Source organism: Lepidochelys olivacea, assembly GCF_965140295.1.
Source record: "Lepidochelys olivacea isolate rLepOli2 genome assembly, chromosome: 12".
Classification (NCBI taxonomy): Eukaryota; Metazoa; Chordata; order Testudines; family Cheloniidae; genus Lepidochelys; species Lepidochelys olivacea.
In genome coordinates this window covers 20,623,265-20,643,203 of record NC_140422.1, presented here as the reverse complement: position 1 = coordinate 20,643,203, position 19,939 = coordinate 20,623,265, and the positions used below count along the sequence as shown (strand labels likewise).

Genomic DNA, 19,939 nt, shown 5'->3' with positions numbered 1-19,939 from the left:
ATACTCCTGTAGAGTGGGAGTGTTTGTTTACTAATCCACACACCTCCTGTTCTCATTCACCAACATGAGGGTAACATCATCCTCATGCAATGTTCTGGAAGCCATATATGTCTTCCTCCAATAACTCATAGGAACAGGAAGCAATAAATGATTTAAAATCTGAGTATTGGCAATGGGAGTAAATAATTAGTGGTAAATACATTACTTAAGACAAATTTCTAAAAAGTGTGTATTCAGTTTTCTTGAAGTTTACAGTAGACATGACACTATGTTTATGATGCTTCCACCCACCCCACAGACCAGTTCACTTTACACATAAGCTACAGGCAGACCCCACACTACTCACTTAGGCTAGGCCCACTCAGGCCTTATAAGTGCTAGACCCTCTCCCACACTAACCCTATCCCTGATGTACTAATTGCCCACCCACCAGCCTCATCTCCCATATCTGGTTCTCATTCAGGCTTGAACTTCAAAGGGGGAAGGTCATACGTGTTAGCCATCAGCTGTGATCCAGCTGAAGAGAAGCAGAAGGAGGAACAAGTCAAGCAGCTACCACCCAGCTCAGCTTATAGTCAAGTAACTCTCCACCAGAGGAGAAAGAGTTGTCACCCTGCAACCTTGGACCAGCACTTCCTCACTTCAGACACACTTCCTGGATCATTGTCTTCCCTCACTTCTTGAGGGCAGGAGCACCACCCCTTCATCCCTCATATCATAGTACAGGGCATTTGGACCATATATTTTCTTCCTCTCATGGCAGTTCCTCTTCTCCAGAAGGAAAAGCCAGTAGGTGGCAATGCCTGGAGCACATATTGGAGAGTGGGAGGTAGGAGGGGAGGGAGAGCCTCTTGAAGAAAGATTCTGAGGAGGATATTCCTCTTAAAGATGTACTCTCCCAGGCTGAAATTACAAAGGCCTTCAAAATGACAGCTTGCAACATTTACACACACACAAAAGCAGCGCTGTGTATAAAATTAAAAACATAGGCAGATAGCTGGCTAAAGGGACAAGGATTGTTAATATACATTTTAAATGGCAAATCCGAGTTGACACTGTCACTTTAAAACAAAAACTATAGCTCGACGAATCTGGTTTACTTTTGCAATGTTTTGAAACAAGACTATCCATTTTGCTCTCAAGTATAAGATAACAGCAAACTCTCTACACACACACACCTCCCCAGTAAAGTTACTGCTGCTGATTGGTGTTATCAGTTTAACACCCCTCTTTTCTTTACCCACAATACAGGCAGTATAAGCCTGTTCTACCAGTAGCTCACCAATACCATACAGTTCCCAAAACCTGTGTGAAAATGTAGTGCAGCACTCATGCTCACTTTAGCCTTTGACTTCCCGCGTTGAGAAGGACAACCTGAATGCTGGTGAGCAGCAAGTGAGATGTAACTAGAAGTGGACTGAGACTACCTGTTTGTTTCACATTCTGATATACCACCTAACCCAGCAGATGGTTACTAATTTTATTTAGTAGTTCTGAAGTGACACCTTCGAGATAAATGATTCTGTATCCCATTACCAATTCACTCAGCAATTCAGTCCCGTTCAAAGTGTATTATGAATTAGGCACAAAATAGCTTCAAACAAGAAAATAGTAACTTTGTGAAGTCAGGAACTTGAATTCTGGTTGGTGTTCAAGGCTAAAGTATGCTTGCTAGGAATGACTCAAAGCACAAGAACTCACTATGTGAACATAAAGATCGTTAAAACAAAAATTAGCACCACCTTTTTATATAAAAATCAATGTCGCAGAGTTTAATTCCGTGAATCAGAAAATATTATGGCCTCTTTGTTCTATGGCTAACAGGAAATGACTAAGTACCATATTTCAGTCATAATTACAGTTTTCGGTAGAATAGATTTGCATACCAAATATGTCATATTTTGTGTTAACATTTATGTCATCAGTTCTCAATTGTCAGTAACATTATAATTTATTATGGATTTGAAAAAAGAGGAGAGAGAGAAAAAGAAGCAAAGGTTTAACTATTAGTAATGATACATTAATTATAGTAAGTACTATATGGTAAACCTGAATAATATACCTCACTGCCAGTGCAGTAACCTCAGATACTAAAACCATGAGTCCATTATTTTGAATGAACTATACTGTACGTACCATGATATCATAAGACAGTTTATCAGGCAACGTATTGAGACGTTCTTGAAGAGCCTCATAATCATTCTCCACCTTCCTCCTGTTGACAAATTCAAGTGAGTTTAATTATTTCTAAATGTAAAATAGTTAATGGTTTTCTGCTGATGTATTTTCAGTGCTCCATGGAAAGATATGGGAGGGAGAACTGTTTTTAATTCATAAATGTATACATTTTATATCATGGAAGATTAATTTTTTTACTTTAACATTTTTAACAATTTATTTAAAAACTCTTTTGTGATGGCCCAGCTAAGGACATCATTCATTTTAGTCTGGAAGCTCATCTTTTTGAATTGCAAGCTCCTTGGGGAAAAGAATAGGGCTTTCCTCTGTATTTTGTAGCTCTCACAGCACACTGTATTGGTTCAACAATTAAACCACCATCATAATTTAGAAGACAAATTGGAATTCCAGCTTATATTTTAGAAGAGGCAGAATCTTCAGAACCTTATTTGCAATGAACAATCAGTGTGGGCTTTAAAAAGGGGGCAATACTCTAAAGTTAAATCTGATTTCTAGCTGAATTTTCTCTCCCCATGGACAGTCAAAATTCCTAAAAGATGATGATTTGACCATACGGTTATTGTAGCTTCTTGACCTATCAACGAGGAGTATAGATGTGAAACACTACTCTAGTTCTCCTGAGCAAGAAAAAATTACTAATGGTCAATTGTTGCATGTTTACATATTGCTCTACTCTTCTTTTGGGCATTTTAGAACATTCTGCATAGAAATTTTCTTTCCCATAGAATTTCCTCAGAATTTTTGTACATGACTTTTCCCATCAACTTGGATGAGGATTTTTAATACCTATTTCAACTATATAGCAACTCATGAACAAATTTGTGATCTTGGAAGTGTCTTAAATAGGACAACAAACTCCCCATCTTAAACAACAAAGATGTTTATGGGCAAGTGCAGTCAGAAAGTCAGTGCCAGAAGGGATCTCAGTAATTTACATTGCAAAAGAGAATAATTTCAAACATACTCCCCCAAAATATGTTTCCTACTCATAAGCAGCATATGCAATAGCACCTATCGAGACTGAGTTCACACAACCATGCACCAGCAGAAGAAGAGATACAGAAAACACATTCCCGTAAACTTAAAAGCTGTAAGCCAAAGTGATTCAATTACGAGTAGTCTCTTGGCCATGAGAATTCTGACCCTGCATGCTCTGGAGCTCTGACCATGTTGGTACTTTCTGCAGCAACCTGGGCAGCTGGTGGCATAGCACACTAGGGTAGCAATCAGTAGATCAGGCATGACATGGATCCATATGCAGAAGGTCCCTATAGAGGGTGTGCAAGGGCCCCAGCCGTTACTACTACCCTTACTTGTGATAATGAAATGGTCATTAGCTGCTCTGCACCAAGTTTCCAAATTGTTCAGGTTGGTTCCTTCCACGAATCTGTCAGATTTCCTGCACAAAATCAATTTACTTAGGATAGACCAGTGAGGTGAGGAAGTGGTATTTGGTCCATTTCAAGAAAGGTCGCTGAGACAAAGTTGGGAAAGGGGCCAAAGAAAATAGAAATGTCTTGGTGGATCTGGCCAAACAATCCAAACAGTGGATACTGTGAAAAAATCAGGAACTCTCTGAGCTTGGGAGAAACCGTTACCTACGGAATGTTGTCTTGTTTGCTGGCAGTAAAAATACAAACAAACAAAAAGAAAACAGCCCTCTTCTGAAAGAATATTGAAACTGGTGTGTTGGAAAAAAGACTTTTTTAAGGTAAATTATCAGCTACCACGTGCACTGCATCATCAAGTATATACATTTGAGAGTAGAGGACATTCTCTACTTCTGCCCCAATACAGCACCTCATTAATCTTTGTACAGGTTGAACCTCTCTAATCCGGCACTCCGTGGTCTGGCAACATCCATAGTCCAGCATAGGCACAGACTCCGTGGGTGCTCTGGGGCTGGAGCACTCACAGGGAAAAATTAGTGGGTGTGGAGCATCCACCAGCGCCAAGCTCACCTCTCTGCCCTCTCCCCCTGCACCTCTTGCGTGCTGGCAGCTTATCAACTCCTCCTCCTCCCTCCCAGCGCACCACGAACACCTGATTCGCGGCGTTCAGGCTCCGGAGGGAAAGGGAGGAACTGGGGCAAGAGGCTGGAACCCCGGGCAAGAGGCTGGAACCCCGGGCAAGGGGTCAGCAGCTGAGATCTGGGGCTGGCATTGGAGCCATCGGGTGGGGTGGGGGGGTTGACGGCCAGGACCCCTGGTGGGTGCAAAGCCTGGGGATGCTGCAACACCCACCACAACCCTACTTCCCACACCTATGGAGACCCGCTGACACTCTGTGTTGACCTCCCGTGGTTCGGCAAATTCTCTGGTTCAGCACCGGTCAGGTCCCTACGGTGCCAGACTAGAGAGGTTCAACCTGTATTTAATCTTGGGATGGAAGTCAGCATCATGGATATGAACTGAAAATGTTGACCAAAAGATGCGAATTCCGGTGGTTTTCTGAGGGTGTTCAGGTAGGCATCCTGTACAGTTGTTTACTAGAAGTAGACATCTAGCTTGACCAGGTGGATGAAGAAACTGCAATATGAACACCTTAAAAAACACGAACCAACTATTACTGACCTTCTTCAATTCCCAAATAAAGTGGAATCTCTTTGATCATTTTGGGACTATGAAACAAGTTTCAATAATCCCATAATTTTTTGTCTCTTTTAGTTGCTGGAAGATTACTGTTACAGTGGTCACTAGTAGAAACATCAAACTTTACCACACACTGCAGTATTCAAGCACTCAACAAGGTATCTGCTGTACTTTGTAGTCTCAAAGTACATGTCTAAAATGCTGAACTGAGTCCTATGGACTAAGGCTCCAAAGTTATTTTTAGACACTTTTGAAAATTTTACCCTTTGTGATTAAAACACAAAATAGTTTTTGAAGACTTGGATCCTATTTCAGGTTCTGCTGCACATTTCCTGACAAACCTCAGACAAGCCCCCTTATGCTTTAGTTTCTTCACCTGTAAAATGATGATATTAGTCACCCTTCTTCACAGGGCTGTTGTAAGGTAAATTCATTAACATTTACGAAGTACAGTGAGAGTCTTAGAAGAGAAGCAATATGACGACAACTTATTGTTAATAGAAGAAGAAAAGTCTTAAGCTCTGTTCTCTGCCGCCAACGATATTCCTATTTTTATGGAAAATTAGCAATGATGCAGTCATACCACATTTTTATCTCCCAAACAAATGGGGACAATCTATTTCAGCTTGCTACTATGAGAAGAAAATCTAGTTGGAGGTGTGGGGGATGGAAGTCAAGGGAAAACAAATCAATTCGTTCTGCTAAAGAGGTTTTTTGGAACAGGAATCCTTAAGACACATGGCTGAAGATCTGGCATCTTTTTCTTCTGAGAAAAGAAAATAAGTTGTTAGCTTTTGCACAGAGTGTAAAATTTTATTGTGGTTATCTCATCTGACTTCTCTAAGGGATTTCTCCCTTAGTCTATCCTGCTCAGCTAATATGCTGACTAGAAAGCTGGAAGTGATATAAAAATAAAAGATTTTTCTAGCAGTTTTGGCCCCCTGAATCAGAGCCAGAAGTTTTTATTTTCCTTCTCTCTTTTTTTTTATATAACCATCTAATTAGGAATCTGGAAATGAAGGCTTGATAAAGATCTTTAACACTGCACCATTTCCAGCTTTTTGTTAAAGGGACTCTACAGTTACCAGTGGTCATCGTTGGAATTCGAAAGCTTAGTATGTTTATCTCGATGCAACCTTGTTTGTTTTGATATCTGATTAAATATTTGAAAACTTGTTCCCACAGATGATCAGCTGGGTATGTAGTGTGAGGTCAACACTTGCTGTTGAAGGACAGGCCAAAAGGATAACAATCTTGAAGACTGAGTGGCAACATGCAATAGAAGAACTTTTAAGTATTTCTGTGTGGTTTAAAAAAACATCAAGATATAGACTCTTCAAAACCCATCATCACAAATCTCACCTTGCTTATGATATGAAGACAATTCATATTCTAAAGTAAGAAAACCTTTATTAAAGATGCACAGAAGCAATAGCAGTCAAAACCCTTTTGCTATATTTGAAATACGAAGAGGGGAATCCCTAGGAAAACAAGAGTGGAAAAAATGATCATTTCAGCACTAAACATCTCCTAAATTTGACAGCCAGGATAAGCAATTTCTCCATTTATCTGAAAAGAAGGTGGTGTCCTTTAGGATTAGGCAGTTGACCACTACTGAATAACCAGATAAGAGTGCTGCAGGAACTGCTCTGCATCAAAGGCAGAAGGATTCTACGGCACTGCACATATTCTATATTAGTGACCCTTGGAAGCTGATTTCTTGATGTGGTTGCCTACCATTATGTCGGAGAAAGTTCAGTGGAAAGAGTATTGGGGAATGACTAAAAGATGCACCTTTGTTTTTCAGTGGAACTTACTGGATCATACTCTACTCTGGAAGTCTCTGAAAATGCAGCAATGCTCTAAAAAGATATAACAGAACCAAGAAAATAAAAATAAATCCATTTATTGAATTGACCTGAAACAGTCTTATATAGGAAGTTTTCCTCTCTCCCCATCTAATGACACATGATCATGTGAACTCATGGGTTTATTGGTTGCATAGACAATTAAAAAATTAAAACCAACAACAGTGTTATACTTTCAGGCAGAATAAATATTTATTTAGCAATGATTCAACTTATGAAGTGCTTCTATAAATGGAAATGCTTTAGCTGACCCCATGCTTTACTCATTATTTTAGCAGTTATTTATGTCTCTAAATCTATACTTTTAAAATAAGTTAATTAAAAAGAAAAAAATGAATTTTAATGGAAATTTATTAAAATGGAGTATTTTAAAACTGTGCTATTATTCATCCAATTCTATTTAACATCTATCTGTGTCATTGGCTACTTAAAGATTCTCATAAAATGGTATTATTCAGCTGAAACACATAGCACGCAGCTCTTGCACAATGTGGATCCAAATGTTAATACATTTTCTTTAATTATGTACATGCTCTGTAAACTGCTTTGCTATATAAAATACATCAGCCAATTTCAAATCCTTCCTTCCTGTTCTCTATGAAAAACATCCAAAAATTAGATATTAACTAAGGGTTTGTTTTAAAACAAAACAAAACCATACCCTCCCAAAATGCAAAACACAAACAAAAACATTCCAAAAAGAAAAGGAGTACTTGCGGCACCTTAGAGACTAACCAATTTATTTGAGCATAAGCTTTTGTGAGCTGTATGCTCAAATAAATTGGTTAGTCTCTAAGGTGCCACAAGTACTCCTTTTCTTTTTGCGAATACAGACTAACACGGCTGTTACTCTGAAGAAAATTCCAGACATTCTTATAGAAGCAAAAAACAAACAAACTTGTAAACTTTTCATTTTGTAAAAGTTCAAAAAGTTAGGCTTTTGGTCAATGTTTTTTGGGAAAGAAGACTCCCAGAATGAGAACTTATATCCTGGACTAAATTGGTATGGATAAGTTATAAACTCCTGAAAAGCATATTATGGAAATGCTGACAGATTTAACTACAACAGCAACAATGGCACCACTATAATACTTTCCTTATTGAAAATTAATGCAGTCTCTGAATTTTAAACATAAGTGAAACATATTACTTTTAGATTATTTTCTGCAAGCCAATAGTCAGAATTTAATATGATGATGTGTACAGATTGCCCTGATTTTTTTTTTTAAACTCTTATCCACTGCTTGCAGCCTATGTGCATTTAAACTAAAAACATTTGATACACACTAACTATAAATTATTTGCTTGGAGATCTCTCAGGCATGAAGAAAAAGCCTCTTAAAATAAATTTAAAATATTATATGCTTGATGGTGTATAACCAAAGGTTTAATCTCACCACTAAAGGGGCAGTTGCTGTGATTTTGCAATAACCCTGCAGACAATAATCAAGACAGCTCCTGTTGTTCTCTCAGTAAAATCATGGTAAACACAGCATGGATATATTGTAATTTGATATCTGTAAGATCAAATGTTATATCTCACTGTAACTCATAAGATTTCATTCACCATTAAATGTACATTTTCCTCAAATGCCATATGAATCTGCTATTTACTAGGCATATTTTCTACTAACTATGGATTACCACAGCAGGAATTAACAGCAGGAAAAAAATAGTGCCCAGAGATAATGCTTTAAAGGGACACTTTTTTTTCTCTAAACGTTACATGTATTAATGCTTACGAAACAGTTTACTGTAAAAATACTGAAACATTATGTTTTCTCTATATATACATAAAATTACTTAAAATAAGCATGTGCGCTTTCCTGTAGTGGTTGTAGTAGTAGTAATAAATAATAAAAAAACAAAAAATACCCAGGAATAACTTCCAAATTGCTGACACCTTTTTATCCAGTCAGGCAGATTCAGTATTCTTTACAGAAGATTATTGGTGCAAAAAATGGCAAGGGGAAAGAGGGTATAAAAGAAGCATACACGTTAAGGTTCAAATATATTTGTGTGTTAGAGCAATGATATCACAGGAAAGAAAATATGAATTTTAAAGAGGGCACAGTGCAATAAGTCAGAGCTATCTCAAACTATACACCTTAAGTATACTAGTAAAATTTAACTAACATTGTTATAAATACTATAATTGCTTGATACTTTACTAAAACACAAGTAGGTTACTTCATCAGTATTTTAAGCATGTAATCAAACATTTTTCACTTACCAGTGCTGGATTTTTTCTTGGCAGCTAGTGACCACCTGTCATTAAAACAGATAACTGCTCATGAAAAAACAAGGCTAAGCACACAGCTGCAATGTCAATGTATCAGAAACTAGAACAGTAGCTTTACAGATTTGGTAGCTTCTCTATATACATTTTTATTTGTCAATGCAAAGGCATGTGAATGTTAGTTCTTAAGCAGCACACTTTATCACAACACTAATGCAGACTGATAACTGGAGAACAAATTACAGCTTTCCAATTCAGATTTTGGTACAATACTTGCTCCATAACTATTAGGTGACACATGATACAAGATTACGAGTATTTTGTACAATCTACAGATCTATTTTCAATGTTACATGTTTTGTAGGATAAGAAACCAATATAAATTATAACAAGATGTCAATGTAACATCCATGCCTGTTCAGTTAAAAGAAAAACCAGCCCTGAAAATGTTTTACTTTATCAGTACATCTACAAATGTTTTCACCTACAGTTTTATTCTAAAACAGTACAAATGAATTTTACAGTGTTTAAATGCAAACAGATTACCTCTATTATTTTTTTTTAAGGAAACAATTATGATCTGAATAGCCCACTTATTTCTTCAAAATATAGACTTCCCAAAGAGACTGAAAATTAACCAATTCAGAATATTTTTAAGACTGCGTACTTTAAAATATTAAGTTTGGGAGGATACCTCAGTTTAGTAATAATAGACATTATTACATATAGTACATACAGTCAAGATGTTTGTCTGCTGTACCACAACTGCATGGACATTTTGTTTAAATACATACAGAACTCTCAACAACACAAATTGAAAAGTATAACAGAGACAATTTCACTCAATTACATGAAATGCAAAGAAGCTATGAGGCAATCAAACATGTCTAGAATCTCAATATAACATTTTTTCAGATATTTTTGCAAATATTTGTTTCTCACATGGTCACAAGAATGCTAACATTTGAAAGCAATTAATAGGAGAATATGCCTGAAAACTAACAGAACAGGGCTCTTTTGAGAGCTAAAAATTATTCAAATGTGTAAGGGTTGAAGGATTAGTCCCACATTTGTGATCTCACTACCATCACAATAATCCAACACATTGGGACAAATTCAGCCATCCAGTTGGTTGTGCTAACACCAAGGTTAAATGTCCTTTGTCACAGAAGAATTTATAATTTTAAATCCTATGTTTAATTTCTATAAAATAATCTCACCTAATGTATTTGCTAACTTTAAAAAAATTTAGGCACAAAGAGGAAGATTTCTAGAAGATATACATTCAGAAAACCATACTATTAATGCATCATACACAAATCTATTTTAAAATAAAGCTTTCCTAGTATGTCGCATACAGTAGCAACATTTCATAACAGTAGTAGTACACAACAGAGTACTGCTTTTACAAGTAGAAGAATCAGAGAATATTATATCAACATATTTCACTGTTTCAGATTTGATAGATTGCAAAGTACACAACATAAATTAAGTGCACAAAAAAGGTTTACAAAATCCTTTAAGAAAGTTCCAGCTTAATTGCCCCATTAAAGAAGAAGCTACAAAAAAAAGAAGACAGGAAGCTTTCCATTCTCAATACATGACTTTCCATGCATGAAGTGAGCTAAAAGCACAAAAAGAAAAGCCCTGCAAACCATAAGAGCAGCATGTTCATTAACCTCTACATGATAATCCTTTCATAGCTGCATATTAACTAGTTACATATTCATAATCATTTTACATTATTTAGAGAATCTTCTATGAAAATTTCCAGGCTATATCCATTAGCTACAATGTTAAAGGTTACAGAAGATAGTCTACTTAATGTTTCCAGGAAGCTTTTTTAATTAGTAAATACGTAAATTGGGCACATATGCTTTTTATATTTAAAAAAATGGGCCATCAGTAAAAGAGCACATGGACATATGCTGTTTCCATGACCCCTTAAGCCCTTAAAAAAAAAAAAAATCAATAACACCAATCAATTATAATTTCATTCTTTGATATAATCTCTCATGAAGGGATACTGAAGGATAGAACCAATAACAAACCTTTCAGTGGCCAGGATGAAGTGAGGGATCTTTCATAAGTGCTACAACGCACCATCTTAAATATATTTTTATTTGTAATACTAGTATTGTAGGCTGAAGCACTTACTATACTAATGAGACATTATTTTAAAAAACACAGTCAGAGATCAATTACACATTACCTACATGTCCTTTGCTGAGACAATCAAATTGTTTTGATAACCATTGGTAATACAGCAGCAAAGAAACAAGTAGAGAAAAAATATATATACAGGTCTTTGGATTCCATGCTGTGCTCTACTGTGCTAAGAACAGTGAATATCTAGATCCACAATTTTTATGCAGCTACTGCCAGGCTAAATAAAAATAATCAACACATGGGCAGGTGAGTTAAAGTTCATTTTGTCTGGACAACTAATGCTACCAACACTGCTTTACTTTTAAGGAACTGTAGCCTAAGTGATACCAATAAATCCTGACTTATTTCCCCTCCAGGCATAACAATGTATGCATTTGCAAATTTATGAGGTTATCAATGGTTTATTTGCATACTAAAATATTTAAAGTGTAGAGGGTTATTAAACTACACTTGCAGCAACCTTAACATTACCTAATCAAGTGTTCAGTTATTAAAACAGGATCTACTTGTGAAAAATACATTTCATAGTTTAAATGAAAAGAGAGGAGACAAGTATCTTGTTTCCTCCGTCACCCCAAACAACGATTTGTTGAAATTTAATATTTCTCAAGATCCTGATCCAATAACTGCCTATTTGATTTCAGAAATGCTTGATGTTTTTCAGTTGGATCACAAAGTGTGCCATGCTTGAAGAGCTTCTGCACTTTTATTCATTAATGCTATTTATTTTGTGGGTAGCCACAAGGGGGCATCATACTGCGAGTCTCCCTCATGTACAGCAGACAATAAAACAGAGAAGCAGAGCTTTTAAATGATTATTTTGCATATCTTCAAATTGTCCTCCCCTTAGTTTCAATTCATTCTTGATTAAGAACCAAACTTTAAAAATGGAATGATAAATGTTGGATCTGATTTTTATTATTTCAACCTATTTAAACAGAAAGTTTACATTACTGCAGTTTAACAATCTATTTTAAGTTTAAACCCTTTTTCCTAAATTTGACAACTGCTAGGCCTGATTTCTACATCACAGTTGAAAGATGAACTAAGGGGTGGTATTGTACAAAGGAGCAACAGTGGCTATTGTAATTAAAGCAGCAGATTTTCTTTTGTCACATAAATGTAGCTAATCTTACCAATATTTATTTATACAATACTCTTTATTTTTAGTATATACTATATGCTAACACAAAAGTGGCTAAAATTAAAAGGATTAGATTTTTAGAATCATGTTCACTTTCTAAGCATCCTGCAGTCCCAATGCTAGCACAATGCAGCTTGCAGGCTATTGAGACAAGAGGATACAAAGACTGCCTGTGTTCCACAGCAGAAGACGCTGTTGCTGTCCTAAAAGGGAAAATTCCCTTCTCCAGCAGCCACATTAAGCCCATTTCCCACACTGTCAGGCAGCCAATCATTATTTTCTCTTTTCTCTTCTCATGCATCTTCTATCTGAGGACCTCGAAGTGAGCTGTAGCTCACGAAAGCTTATGCTCAAATAAATTGGTTAGTCTCTAAGGTGCCACAAGTACTCCTTTTCTCTTTATGAACACTGACTCACAACACCCTTTTTGAAGAGGTATTATCCTTATTTTACTGGAGTATTGAGTCACCTAACTGAAATTACACATCAATCAGTGGCAGAGCAAGGAGTAGAAGCCAAATCTCCTGACTCACAGTCATGAGATATAATCACTAAATACAACACTCCCTCACAATATGCTTCTTAGGCATTAAGATGGGGTTGAATGGACAGTAGGACAGAACAGAAAATTGCAAAAAATTCTGATCCCGTAACATGGGAATAGGTTCTTACCTGTGCATGTATGTGATCTCACACCAGCTCCCCATTCCTGTATGTGCTTCCCTTGTTCACTAATCCTCAATTCCTTATGTGCAAGTGTGTCTCTCTTCCATTTCATAAGTATGTTTTCTTTACCTGTTGCTTCTGCACACACACATCCTCCTCAATGCTTCCCTAACAACCGGAAGTTCTTAAAGATGAAATACAACTCCTATGAACTATTAAAATATTGAAATGATTACTATTTTATTAAGATGGGATGGAGCAACACTGCTATTTCACCCCACTCAGGACTTTTTGCTGTTGTTCTTTGAGGTGGTCCTTATCTCTAATAAACAGTTCCAGTGCCTACTCTAATGTTTCTCACAGCAGCAGAATGAAGTTAATCAGCTGATTCTTACCTATTTTCTACAGATTCTGAACAGCAGCAGGGCACACTGACAAGCCTCTGATCAGTTTTCCTTGTGCTGAAGCTTGGAAAATGCTATGAGCAAGCACTAGAAATGGCAATGGAGTCATCGGCTTGCAGACACAAGGTGACATCGCTGCACCTGTTACACTCAATTCACACTTTCATGGCTATGTTCTAAACTATAAAAGCTGGAAATTAATTTTTTTAGATGGAAGTTTAATATCTAGGAAAAATTACTATTTGTTGCAGCAAGTGTGCGAGTGGATTTTTCAAGCCCTATACATGTACACTTGCATGGGCAAACACTCAACCATGTACGTATGATTCAGGTATTGTACAAGCACATTGCTAGCTAAGGGCCTAACTGGCAAAGCATCTGTCAAGGTTCCTCCCCCACTCTGAACTCTAGGGTACAGATGTGGGGACCTGCATGAAAAACCTCCTAAGCTTATCCTTACCAGCTTAGGTTAAAACTTCCCCAAGGTACAAAATATTACCCCCGTTATCCTTGGAATGGCCGCTACCACCACCAAACTAATACTGGTTACTGGGGAAGAGCTGTTTGGACGCGTCCTTCCCCCCAAAATACTTCCCAAAACCTTGCACCCCACTTCCTGGACAAGGTTTGGTAAAAAGCCTCACCAATTTGCCTAGGTGACTACAGACCCAGACCCTTGGATCTTAAGAACAATGAACAATCCTCCCAACACTTGCACTCCCCCTTTCCTGGGAAATGTTGGATAAAAAGCCTCACCAATTTGCATAGGTGACCACAGACCCAAACCCTTGGATCTGAGAACAATGAAAAAGCATTCAGTGTTTTACAAGAAGACTTTTAATAAAAAATAGAAGTAAATAGAAATAAAGAAATCCCCCCTGTAAAATCAGGATGGTATATATCTTACAGGGTAATTAGATTCAAAAACATAGAGAACCCCTCTAGGCAAAACCTTAAGTTACAAAAAAGATACACAGACAGAAATAGTTATTCTATTCAGCACAATTCTTTTCTCAGCCATTTAAAGAAATCATAATCTAACACATACCTAGCTAGATTACTTACTAAAAGTTCTAAGACTCCATTCCTGTTCTGTCCCCGGCCAAGACGACTACAGACAGACCCACAAACCCTTTGTTTCTCTCCCTCCTCCCAGCTTTTGAAAGTATCTTGTCTCCTCATTGGTCATTTTGGTCAGGTGCCAGCGAGGTTACCTTTAGCTTCTTAACCCTTTACAGGTGAGAGGAGCTTTCCCCTGGCCAGGAGGGATTTCAAAGGGGTTTACCCTTCCCTTTATATTTATGACACGCCCCCCAAATCTCAGCTAGGGTGAAACACTGGCTGGGATTTCTTCCTGGAGCTCTAGGAAAACAGAGTTAATAAGACACATGCATCTCTAAATATACTACCAAGTACATAAAGACTAACAATATTTTCCACATCTCAAGGACGATTTTAACCAGTTGATTCTGGGAAACTTTCACGGGAGAGTGCATCAGCCACTTTGTTAGAAGCTCCTGAGATGTGCTGGATGTCGAAATCAAAATCTTGGAGAGCTAAACTCCACCGAAGAAGTTTTCTGTTAGTTTCTTTGACGGTGTGAAGCCACTTTAGTGCAGCATGGTCGGTTTGCAGGTGGAAACGCCGTCCCCAAACATATGGGCGTAGCTTTTCCAGAGCGTAGACAATGGCATAACATTCTTTTTCAGTGACTGACCAGTTGCTTTCCCTCTCAGACAGTTTTTTGCTGAGAAACACTACAGGGTGGAATTCTTGATCAGGTCCTTTCTGCATTAAAACTGCTCCCACACCACGCTCGGATGCATCTGTGGTTACTAGGAACGGTTTGTCAAAGTCTGGGGCCCTTAGTACAGGGTCAGACATGAGTGTCGCTTTAAGCTTGTTAAAGGCCTTCTGACACTTTCCGGTCCACTGAACAGCATTTGGCTGTTTCTTTTTGGTTAGGTCTGTCAGTGGGGCAGCAATTTGGCTGTAGTGCGGTACAAATCGTCTGTAATAACCGGCCAAGCCTAAGAAGGATTGAACCTGTTTCTTTGACTTTGGGACAGGCCACTTTTGGATAGCATCCACTTTGGCCTGTAGGGGGCTGATAGTTCCTTGACCCACCTGGTGTCCAAGGTAAGTCACTCTGTTTAGGCCTATTTGACACTTCTTAGCCTTAACAGTTAGTCCTGCCTCCCTTATGCGCTCAAGGACTTTTTGTAGATGTTCCAGGTGGTTTGCCCAGGAATCCGAAAATATGGCCACATCGTCAAGGTAGGCGACTGCATATTCTCCTAATCCCGCTAGGAGACCATCTACAAGTCTTTGGAAAGTGGCGGGTGCATTTCGCAGCCCGAAAGGGAGTACATTAAATTCATACAGCCCGAGATGTGTGATGAAGGCTGACCTTTCCTTGGCAGATTCATCTAGCGGTACTTGCCAGTACCCCTTGGTTAAGTCCAAGGTAGAGATGAACTGGGCCCTTCCCAGTTTCTCTAATAGTTCATCTGTGCGTGGCATGGGATAGTTGTCTGGGCGAGTTACAGCATTTAGCTTACGGTAGTCCACGCAAAAACGTATTTCCCCATCTGGTTTGGGAACTAGAACCACTGGAGATGCCCATGCACTTTCAGAGGGGCGGATTACACCCATCTGTAACATATCCTGGATCTCCCGTTCTATAGCAGTTTTAGCTTGAGGAGACACCCGGTAAGGTTGGACCCTAATTGGGTGAGCATTACCTGTGTCAATGGAGTGGTATGCCCGTCCAGTCAGTCCTGGGGTGGCTGAGAACGTTGGCGCGTAGCTAGTGCACAGCTCCTGGATCTGCTGTCGCTGCATACGCCCAAGGGTCATGGAGAGGTTCACCTCTTCCACACCACCAGCACATTTCCCTTTGTAATAGACACCTTCAGGCCACTCAGCGTCGTCTCCTCCCTGGGCTGTAAACTGACAAACCTTTAATTCTCTGGAATAAAAGGGCTTTAGAGAATTAATATGATACACCTTAGGCTTTCGGTTGGAGGTGGGGAATGCTATGAGATAATTAACAGCTCCCAGGCGCTCCTGGACCACGAATGGCCCTTCCCACGATGCTTCCATTTTATGGGCCTGGAGCGCCTTTAAGACCATGACCTGGTCTCCTACTTTGAAGGAACGCTCTCTGGCATGTTTATCATACCAGGCTTTTTGCTCTTTTTGAGCATCCTGTAAGTTTTCTCTAGCAAGGGCTAAAGAGGTTCGGAGGGTGTTTTGTAGGTTGGTTACAAAGTCCAGAATGTTAGTTCCTGGAGAAGGTGTAAATCCCTCCCATTGCTGCTTCACCAACTGCAATGGCCCCTTAACCTCACGGCCATATACAAGTTCAAATGGGGAAAACCCTAAACTGGGATGTGGTACAGCTCTGTAGGCAAAGAGCAACTGCTGCAATACTAGGTCCCAATCATTGGAGTGCTCATTTACGAATTTACGTATCATGGCCCCCAAAGTTCCATTAAACTTCTCCACCATGCCATTTGTTTGATGATGGCAAGGAGTGGCAACCAAGTGATTTACCCCATGAGCTTCCCAAAGGTTTTTCATAGTTTCTGCCAGGAAATTAGTCCCTGCATCTGTGAGGATGTCGGAGGGCCAACCTACCCTGGCAAAAATGTCTGCTAGTGCCTGGCACACACTTTTAGCCCTGGTGTTGCTTAGAGCTACTGCTTCCGGCCATCGGGTGGCAAAATCCATGAAAGTCAGTATGTACTGCTTTCCTCTGGGTGTCTTTTTCGGAAAAGGACCCAGAATATCCACAGCTACTCGCTGAAATGGAACTTCAATGATGGGGAGTGGCTGGAGAGGAGCTTTGACCTGGTCTTGGGGTTTTCCCACTCTTTGGCACACCTCACAAGACTGGACATAGGTAGAAACATCCTTGCCCATTCCCTCCCAGTGGAATGACCCCCCCAAACGGTCTTTGGTCCTGTTCACCCCAGCATGGCCACTAGGGTGATCATGGGCTAAGCTCAAGAGCTTGGCTCGGTATTTAGTTGGAACTACCAACTGTCTCTGAGGATGCCAGTCTTCCTGGTGTCCCCCAGAAAGAGTTTCCTTGTATAAAAGTCCTCTTTCTACAACAAACCTGGATCTATTAGAAGAGCTGAGAGGCGGTGGGTTGCTCCGTGCCGCCGTCCAAGCTCTCTGGAGGCTTTCATCTGCTTCCTGTTCGGTCTGGAACTGTTCCCTTGATGCTGGAGACATCAGTTCCTCATGGGATTGTGGACCTAGGCTTGGTCCCTCTGGAAGCGATATAGGGGATGGAGCTGTTTCTGTTGACTGTGAACCGCTCTCCGCTGGTGCACTATGTTGGGATTCAGGCTCCGGCTGAGCCTCTTGTGTAGGGTTATCGGCTGCTGCCAGTTCAGGTTCGGTGGGGCCCTCTGGTGTTGAGGTTGCAAGTACTGGATTCAGTGCTGACACGGGGTCTGGTGTTGGTTGTTTGGCTGGTTCCGGTTCTGGGACTGGTTCCGTCTGGGTCTCTGGGACTGGATCCACTACTGCTGTTGCAGACATTGGCCTGGGGTCCAGGTCCATCACCTCTGACTGGGTCCTGATAGAAGTTTCCGGAACAGAGCTAGGCCTCACGGCTTGTTTAGCCTGGTTGCGGGTGACCATTCCCACCCTCTTGGCCTGCTTCACATGATTGGCCAAGTCTTCCCCCAACAGCATGGGGATGGGATAATCATCATAGACTGCAAAAGTCCACATTCCTGACCAGCCCTTGTACTGGACAGGCAACTTGGCTGTAGGCAAATTGAAAGAGTTGGACTTGAAGGGTTGAATCGTCACTTGGATCTCTGGGTTGATTAAATTGGGGTCCACTAAGGAAGCATGGATAGCTGACACTTGTGCTCCGGTGTCCCTCCACGCGGTGACCTTCTTCCCACCCACACTCACAGTTTCCCTCCGCTCCAAGGGTATCTGGGAGGTATCTGGGCCTGTGGACCTCTGGTGTGATTCCGGTGCAATGAACTGTAATCTGTTGGGGTTCTTGGGGCAGTTGGCCTTTACATGCCCCAGCTCGTTACATTTAAAACATCGTCCAGCTGACGGGTCACCGGGGCGAGGAGGGTTGCTGGAGAACGGGGTGGTGGGACGATAAGGGGTCTGGAGGGTTCTTTGGGAGGTAGGTGGGGCTTTGGGCGGCCCCCGGTAATAGGGTGTGGTCTGGGGTGGTCCCTTCTGGTCTCCGCTCCAACTGCGACCAGTTTTCTTCTTCTCTGCCACCTCCACCCATCTGGCTCCAATCTCTCCTGCCTCAATTACAGTTTTGGGTTTCCCATCTAGGATGTATCTTTCTATTTCCTCAGGAACACCCTCTAAGAATTGTTCCATTTGCATTAGGAAGGGCAAATTTACTGGAGATTCAACACTTGCTCCTGATATCCAGGCATCCCAATGTTTTACAATGTGGTAGGCATGTCGGGTAAATGACATGTCTGGTTTCCACCTTAGGGCTCTGAACCTCCGACGAGACTGCTCGGGTGTTATCCCCATTCTGACTCTCGCCTTGGATTTAAACAGTTCATACTTGTTCATGTGTTCTTTAGGCATTTCAGCTGCCACCTCAGCTAAGGGTCCACTGAGCTGCGGCCTCAGCTCTACCATGTATTGGTCAGTAGAGATGTTGTACCCAAGGCAGGCCCTTTCGAAGTTTTCTAAGAAGGCCTCAGTATCATCACCTGCCTTGTAGGTGGGGAACTTTCTGGGATGGGAAGTGGTACCTGGAGAAGGATTGCTAGGGTTTGTTGGTATATTCTGCTGGGCCTTTATCCTCTCCATCTCCTCCACATGCTTCCTCTCTTTTTCCCTCTCCTCCTCCACATGCTTCCTTGCCTCCATTTCCCTCTTGTGGGCAGCCTCTTGGTGTTGTTCTGCCTCCCTTTCTTGTTCCTTCTTCAGCTGCATGAGTTCTATCTGTCTTTCATGTTCCCTTTGTTTTTCCTCAGCCTGAAATTTGGCTAATTCCAGCTGTAGTCGAGCTGAGGATTTGGCCATTCTAACCTCTCTGTTTTTAACTAACTTTACACCCGAGGTTTAGAAATAAACAAACAAAACTTGGCTGTAAAATTTTGCTGTGCTGGAATAGAATACCTATTCTCTGATAGTGATTGTCAGCCTACAGAAAAAGACAATTCCCTTGTCTCTGCTCTGGGCCCAAATTAAAGCAAAAAACCTCCAACTACTTGGAAACCTGCTTACCCAGCCCAAAGAAGAAAAAAATTTCTTTTCAAACCTGTGCTCCTTGTAAAACAAAAAAAAAAAAAATCAAAATCCTAAAAAAACCCTGCCACTTTTGTCTCCAGGCAAATGGGTAGAGCACACACCCCCTATTTACTTTTAGGAAGAAAAGAAAAAAAAAAAAAACCTCTGGGTTGGAAGACTGTGAATTTCCCTGCAGGAGTTAAGTACCCTGCCTCCAGGCAAGAAAACCTGCAATTCACAAGATAATCCCCTTTTGTCTCTGCTTGGCCACAAAGCAGAGAGAAACCAAGCTGCTTTCAGTTTCAAAGCTGCCTTCTGGACTTCCTAAAAATTCCTTTTTAAAATCTGTATTTCTAGTTCAAAAAATCTCAACTGGATCTCAAAATGATTTCAGGTTAATCCCACCACTG

General features: G+C 40.2%; 1 protein-coding gene across 2 annotated transcripts in view; it reads right to left on the bottom strand.

Moving 5' to 3' along the window:
• URI1 (URI1 prefoldin like chaperone) overlaps positions 1 to 19,939 on the bottom strand; it is a 71,986-nt gene that overhangs the window by 32,754 nt on the left and 19,293 nt on the right. For both annotated transcript variants that reach the window (XM_084644376.1, XM_084644375.1), the window contains exons 2-3: positions 8,892 to 8,926; positions 2,137 to 2,215 (exon numbers count right to left, since the gene is read on the bottom strand). In XM_084644376.1, the coding sequence (XP_084500502.1) occupies positions 2,137 to 2,215; positions 8,892 to 8,926 (114 nt within the window). The remainder of the gene's footprint in view (positions 1 to 2,136; positions 2,216 to 8,891; positions 8,927 to 19,939) is intronic.